Source organism: Cervus canadensis, chromosome X (genome assembly GCF_019320065.1).
Source record: "Cervus canadensis isolate Bull #8, Minnesota chromosome X, ASM1932006v1, whole genome shotgun sequence".
Taxonomy (NCBI): domain Eukaryota; kingdom Metazoa; phylum Chordata; class Mammalia; order Artiodactyla; family Cervidae; genus Cervus; species Cervus canadensis.
In genome coordinates, this window is record NC_057419.1 from 128,575,626 (window position 1) to 128,583,275 (window position 7,650).

The following is a 7,650-nucleotide window of genomic DNA, read 5'->3' on the forward strand; positions in this document are numbered from 1 at the left end:
CACATCCTTTGGTGAGTACTGGTTAAACAGTCTGAGGGCACAAGTCCCCTCACTGTTAAATGGACGCAGTACTGCCACCTCCTTCACAGTGTAAAAAAAAAAAAAAAAAAGTCTGTGTAAGCTATTTGCACAAAGAAAACGCTAATGCTTTTATTTTCCACTCCCCCGATACAAAGGTGAAGAACTTTTACTGCTTATTTGATTTGGATTCCGCCTCATGTTTAATGTACATGGCTCCAAGGCCCAAAGTTGAACCGACAGAGAGAGGGAGAAGGGAAGACTCGAGAAAACTCCAGTTCCCACAACCAAGCCGCACTTGACCTCGCGGGGACCTGCTGCTCATCTCCACCCTCCACCGCCGGCGAGCATTTGTATCCCGCCCGAGGCTGCGCGGGAAGCCCGCCCCCGCGCCCCGTTGATTGGCCGCGCCCGCCCGCCCGTCACGCTCTTTTGTCTCGGTTAGCTGAGGATAAAAGCTGCCGCGGCTGCCGTGGGAACTGCTGCCTCGACTCGGCTACCAGTCTCAGGGTGGCCGTGCGAAGCAGCTTCATCGGGTAGTCCCGGCTAGCTCAGCGGCTGAGGAGGCGCCCATCTTTTTCCCCTGCAGGGCCGCGGAGACCGAAGGCGGAGACGCAGCTGTCGACGCCAAAGCGTCCGGTGCCCACAAGCCCAACACAGGTAAAGAAAGGGGGGCGCGATTGCCCCGCGCGGAGAGAGCAGGGGGAAGCCCTACCAGGACTGGCGGCTCCCAGGTTAGGGAATGGAGGACTGCGCGGCAGGGGAAGGAGCCCTCCCGCGGCCTGGCTGCGCTGAGGGAGGAGGTGGGGTTCCACTGGATGCTGCCGAATGGGTAGGATTTGCCTGGATTGAGAAAGGGGGCGTTTTCAGGGGGAGGGGGCAAGGGGCGCGTTTGGGAGGTGGGAGAATCGCAAACTGCCTTGAAGCCCCTTTGCATCTCCCCATTCCTTCCGGCGGGAGGAATATGTGGGTGTGCGTCTCCAACTCTGATTCTCTTTCTCGGTGGCAGGCCACCAGAGCCGAAGCTGAACTTGAATTCTGTGCGGCTGATTACAGAGCTGGTAGGACGACGATTTCCCCGGGGGAAATGGAATGGGGGGCGGGGGCCTTCTTTGGCTTGTATTCAGAAGGTGGGAGAAGGAATTTTCCACCTGGCTGCTGCGGAGGCCGCGGGGTGGGGGGTGGGAGGCGGGGAGGAGGAAGCGGGATGAGGAGTGAGGCTGTTTCTGACCCTTCCCCTACCCTGCCCTGCCCTCTGCGGCGGCGCAGTCTTGACGCCCTGAGGTCCCAGATCGGCGACCCCCGGTGGACAGCGATCGGTTGAAGCCCAGAGGCGAGCTTTCCCACGGAGGCCACTGGTTGCAGAAGCTGGAAGTGAAATAAAGGCGCGCACTTGCTCCTGAGCTCCTGTAAGAATCTGAGAAATAGCGGGGCGGGCTGGGGAGTGGACTTTAAGAAGGGGGTGTGGTTGAGACCGGAGGAGGTTAATGAGATCTTGTTTATTCCCACAAATCTGTGACCGCTGTGCTCTATTTTGAGAGCCCACTATCCTCCCCATACACTATTACACTTAGAAGCAACAGTTGCCGTCCCTCTTGAAGGAACGGAGGGAAGGGATAGAAGTGGCTGTAAAAAGCATCGTGCTAACACGAGACACCGGCTGGCTCCGTGAGGTTTAATTGCCAGTCTCCTGGAGGATATTTTTAGGGTAGTGGGCAGATATAAAATGTACTGCAGGATATTCCGGAAGGGAGAAAATAACCCCTGCTCCCATCTTTTGTCTCATTTGTTTCTTTTTTACAGTTTCTACTGAGGTAGGAGGACTACAGAATCCCCCAGGACGCCTGCAGATTAGGCTTTTTGTAAAAGCCTGAGAATCTTGTTAACATTTAGAGACCCGGACATCGTCCGTCATGACTAGCATCATTGCGCGCGTGGGTAACAGCCAGCGGCAAAACGCACCCTTGCCACCTTGGGCCCATTCTATGCTAAGGTCTCTGGAGAGGAGTCTTGGTCCTTTAATGGCCATCCTGGCAGAGAGAAACCTGAAATTGTTCTCGGGGAGGGTGGTGCCAGCCCAGGGGGAAGAAACCTTTGAGAACTGGCTGATCCAAGTCAATGAGGTCTTGCCAGATTGGAATATGTCTGAAGAGGAAAAGCTCAGGCGCTTGATTAAAACCCTGAGGGGCCCCGCACGGGAGGTGATGCTTTTGCTGCAGGCGGCCAACCCCAACCTCAGCGTGGCAGATTTCTTGCACGCCATGAAATTGGTGTTTGGGGAGTCTGAAAGCAGTGTGACTGCTCATAGTAAATTTTTTAACACCCTGCAGGCGCAAGGGGAGAAAGCCTCCCTTTATGTGATCCGTTTAGAGGTGCAGCTCCAGAATGCTATTCAGGCAGGGATCATAGCTCAGAAAGACGCCAACCAGTCTCGCCTGCACCAGTTCCTTTTAGGGGCCGAGCTGAATGGGGACCTGCGCTTCAGGCTGAAGAATCTTCTCAGGATGTATGCAAATGAGCAGGAGCGTCTCCCCACTTTCCTGGAGTTAATCAGGATGATAAGGGAGGAAGAGGATTGGGATGACACTTTCATTAAACAGAAGCGGGCCAAGAGATCTGAGTCAGTGGTGGCAAGGGCAACTAGCCCAGTGGCACTTGGGGGCTCCCCACCCATAGTGATTGATAATAAAGACTGTAACGTGATCGAGATAGATGATACCCCCGATGACTCAGATGAGGATGTGATCCTGGTGGAGGAGTCTCAGGACCTTCCACTTTCATTCTCGGATTCTCCTCCCCCCAGATGCAGGGCCAGACCTCAGGATCAAGTGCTAATCATTGATTCCCCCAACAATTCCCAGCCTCCATCTCCTTGCACCAGTGGGGGTTCTGGGTATAAGAATGATGGTCCTGGGAATATGCGTAGAACCAGGAAACGAAAACACACAATTTGCTGTTCATATTGTGGTGAAGAGGGCCACTCAAAGGAAAGCTGTGACAACGAGAGCAACAAGGCCCAGATGTTTGAAAATCTGATCATCACCCTGCAGGAGCTGGCACATAGCGAGGAGAGGTCAAGAGAGGCCCCTGTCGAACCCAGTGACCCTTTTGAGCTACAGTGAGGTGCTAGCCCCCAGCTTTAAGTGAACCCTAACCTATATGCAGAGTCCAGCAATGGGAAAAATGGGGGGAGGATGCTTCTAACCACATAAATTAATCCACAAAGCAGCTTTCTTTTGGGGTGAAGGATGGAGGGTCTTGAATATTGGTATAGTGGAGGGAGATGGCCTGACCTCCATCCTTGCTACTAATCCCCTGCTGCCTAATCCTAATCCTCTGTGCGTGCTGCTTTCCTTGATGCCTTTATTCTCTCTGTGAAAGTGATATAATTCATTGTTAAATATTAAAACAGTAAAGACAAATGCAAAATGTACAAATTACCCCAAACCCTTCAACCCTTAAATAACCATTGTCAACCCTTTGATGAATGTCCTTCTAGGTAGTTCTGTTTACCTATGTACCCAGATAGATATATGTATAGATAACAGTGAGCAAATATAAGTGTTGTTCTAAAGTCTGTATTTTTTAAGAAAATAATATATGTTGTGAGCTTCTTTCTATATCAATAAACAGCAGCAGCTAGTTTACTGTCTGTGTATTATTTTAGGAAGAAGTAGAGGAAAAAAGGAATAAGAAAAATACAGTGAAAAGCTATAAACGGGGGGGGGGTTATACACTGAGGTGGGCTTTTGATTAACTTCACTTTGCAGATGAGGAAAAGGGAAGAAGAAATGGGCTGAAATCTTCCTCAGAGGTAAATGGACAGAGCCCCTTACCACAGCTGACCTGTCCCTTAGGTCACAGAGCCAAACTGTGGCACCCGCTAGTTGACAACGTTCAAAGGCTTTCTTCTCTAACATATCCAGAAGATTCTGACGGGGGGGTGGGGAGGCTGGTGCTGAGGTAATAGCCCAAACGGAGGATGCCAGGGGTCCATTCCTGATTACTGTGGGGAGGGGCAGCTCTCTCTGCTCTGGGCGGGTTTCTGACATTGCCATTGCCATGGCTTCTCGTCCAGGTCACAGTAGGAAATCTCTCCTGCGGGCTGATGCGGCCCCTCCCCCACCCCACTCCCCCAGTTAAGGAAGGAGAGAGCAGCTACTGGTGGGAGCCAGCATCAGGGGCCTCAGCCCCCAGAAGCCCTGAAGTGACATGTTAGGGGACACTGTCAGCCCAACGACTTCAAGGCAACCCCGCTCAATCCCGCAACTGAGAATAGCTGGGGAGGGATGAAAAGCAATATAGTTGCCCATACACATGAAGGAACACGCGGTCAGAAAGCCAGGAAGCCTTCCACATTATTTTAGTGGAGTGGAGGACATTCATGTCCTGGAGAGAAGAAGCAGGGTGGCGGGGCGGGGGGTGGGGAACATCTTCCCAGGAACTTGCCCTGTCCCTTCTCCCGATCTCATATTGGAGATATTGGAGGGGGTTAAAGAGGACTCATCTGACCTCAGACCCCAAGGTCCTTAACGCTTCTTGTAGGTGTATAAATACCTACCTCTGTGAGCAGCACAGGGCTGGGGGCACGGGAGTGGGGAGGACTGCATTTAAGACAGGTGGTGGAGGGAAGGAATGGGTTCACCTGAGAACCTGAAGGAGCTGATGTACAGGAAATCGGTGCTCCTCAGAGCCAAGAGGAGGGAGCCCAGCGGCTGGAGAGGGTGTGCCAGGGGCTAGAGAGTAAGAGGAGAGCAAGTGAGGGCCCATCAGGGACACTCACAGGAGACTGACAGTGACAGGAAGGCTAGTCAGAATCACAGACCCCGGGGTTGTGTATACAACTCCAGGCTGAGGGTACCAGCAGTGCACTGGTTGATGTGCCCAGAGAGAGACAGTGGGGTTCCCATTGTGTTAGCAACTGAGGGAGGAAGGAGAGGGAGACACCAGGTGCTGTAAGAAGCCAGTGCAGCCTTTCCTGGGCTGTCACGCCTCCAGAACCTGCTTAGAAAGAACACCCTACCCCCCACCCCCAGGCACATTCTCCATCGGTGGAAAGGGTACAGGCTCAGCCTCCCTTGTTCTGCCATCACCCCTCCCCCGGACCCCAGCATCCGAGGTTTGCCTTAAGCCTCAGCCTCCTTAACCCTCCTGACCAGAGGGAGGCTGGGAGGGCCTCTCTGCCTTGGACCCTTTAGCTGAGAACCGGCCCAGTGTGCAGACTCCAGAGGCACTCTCCTTGCATCCATCCCTGGCACTTCTGGGACCCTGGTAGCCACCACCATCTCTCCAGAGCCAAAGGGGACCCCCTCCCTCACCTCCAGGCAAGAGGCAGCTCCACTCAGGCCCCCAAAGCCATATGGACCCCCAAAATTTCCCAGATCATATAGAGTTGGAAAAATCCCTGATGCTGGGAAAGATTGAGGGTAGAAGAAGAGGGTGTCAGAGGATGAGATGGCTGGATGGCATCACCAATGCAATGGACATGAACTTGGGCAAACTCTGGGAGATGGTGAGGGACAGGGAGGCCTGGCATGCTGCAGTCCATGGGGTTGCAAAGAGTTGGACACGACTGGGCAACTGAACATCAACAATAACATAGAATTTAACCTTTAATTCTTCTCTACCTCTCCATCTCTGCTGTTGTTTTCTTAATTTTACTTTATAAACACTTGTTGAATATTTGCCCAAAGATACACTCTATGTTGCCATGTCTCTCTAGTATCCAGTAGAAGAGATAGCTGAAATAAGACAAAAATAAATCCTGCCCACTTCACTAACCTCCTTTTCACTGGAGTTAGCTTGGGAGTTCAGTTAGACCACTGCTTTGAAAATATATTCTGTGATTCACCCCCTTTTTCTTCCCTCTTTCATCCTCCTCTCTGGTGTATGAATTTGAGACTGTCTACATTTTTATTTCACCAACCTGATGCCATCTGACATTTCTTTTCTGTTTCACTTTGTGTGACACTGGCTTTTCCTTTACTTGAGAAATACATATTCTCCCTAATTAGGAGACATGGACCCAATGCCTGAGCATTCAGATCAGACTAATGGGGTTAGCCAAAAAAAGCCTTCATTTCAAACTCTAAGCTTCTTTCTTCCTTTCTGCCTTCATTCTCATTGGTCGCTAAGAGATGAAAATCACTCTTTTGTCTTGTCAGAAGAAACCGGCCTTTCTGCATTAAGGATCCCTCCTTCCTGGCATTCTTTTCCCTTGGTTTCCATGATGCCCCTGTCTCATGGTCCCCCCTTCCCTGACCTGTTTGGTGCCTGGTTCTCAGTTTACTTTGCTGAATCTTCTTGCTTTTCTTGATCTTTCCTTGCTGCTGCTGCTGCTTCAGTCATGTCCAACTCTGTGCGACCCCAAGGACAGCAGCCCACCAGGCTCCTCTGTCCACGGAATTCTCTAGGCAAGAGTACTGGAGTGGGTTGCCATTTCCTTCTCCATAATAGTAATCAAAATCAAAATCATTACAATTGTGATTTAAGAGCTTATTGCATGCCTGTACCAAGTCCTTTATTAGCAGGCCCCAGCCTTTTTAGAACCAGGGACCAGTTTCATGGAAGACAATTTTCCTATGGTGGAGGGGAGCGGCTGGTTTCAGGATGATTCAAGTATATTACATTTATTGTGCACTTTGTTTCAATTATTTTTACATCAGCTTCACCTCAGATCATCAGGCATTAGATCCCAGAGGTTGGGGATGCCTACTTTAAATGCATGTGCTCCTTTAGCCCTCACATCAATTCCATAAAATAGGTATTACTATTAGCACATGTTTCAGATGAGGAAAGGGCTTCCCAGGTGGCTCAGCAGTAAACAATCGATCTGTAATGCAGCAGACACGGGTTCGATCCCTGGATTAAGAAGATCCCCTGGAGAAGGAAATGGCAACCCACTCCAATATTCTTGCCTGGGAAATCCCACGGACAGAGGAGCATGGCTGGCTACAGTCCATGGGGTCCCAAAGAGTTGGATACGACTTAGCGACTAAACAACAACAACAACAAAAACAGATGAGGAAACACACTGCAAAGTTAAATAAACTTGCCTAGGGGTATGCAGCTAGTTAGTGGTGGAGCCAGAGGTCACACTCTAGGGTGGGAAGCCTACACTTCTTATATATCTTAGCTCTCCTGTGTACACAGCACCCTACAATGTAGGTGCTGCTGAAGCTGCCTATGAACAGGAAACTGAAGTTTCTAAATTCAGGATGATAAGACCTGCCTTGCCCAGGTGCTTGGTGTATGAGTGATTAGCATCAGGCTTTCAAGAAATGGTAACTATTACTTGGTTAGAATGCATGATTCTGCTACAGAAGGAAGGATGGGGGAAAGTAAATACTGTCTTTGCTAAGCAGACAGTGCTTATTCAGTGATAATCTGACACTGTAACAGTTGGGCTCCAGGAGTTGGGCCGAGCCTGGCCCCTGGAAGGCACAGGAGTGAAATCAGAAATGCCTGAGTGTTTAGTGGGCTTCCCTGGTGGCTCAGTGGTAAAAAATCAGCCTGCCGATGCAGGAGATGTGGATTAATTAGACCCCTGGGTTGGGAATATCCCCTGGAGGAGGAAATGGGAACCTACTCCAGTATTCTTGCCTGGAAAATCTCATGGACAGAGGAGCCAGT

At 50.8% G+C, this 7,650-nt stretch overlaps 1 protein-coding gene across 1 annotated transcript; it reads left to right on the forward strand.

Moving 5' to 3' along the window:
• The first annotated feature begins 451 nt into the window (after positions 1-451).
• Positions 452-3,660, forward strand: ZCCHC12 (zinc finger CCHC-type containing 12). Its single transcript, XM_043459999.1, has 4 exons — positions 452-678; positions 1,028-1,079; positions 1,288-1,427; positions 1,822-3,660. Exon 4 carries the CDS (start codon positions 1,932-1,934, stop codon positions 3,138-3,140), a length of 1,209 nt encoding a protein of 402 aa, XP_043315934.1. The 5' UTR covers positions 452-678; positions 1,028-1,079; positions 1,288-1,427; positions 1,822-1,931; the 3' UTR covers positions 3,141-3,660.
• Positions 3,661-7,650: the final 3,990 nt, after the last annotated feature.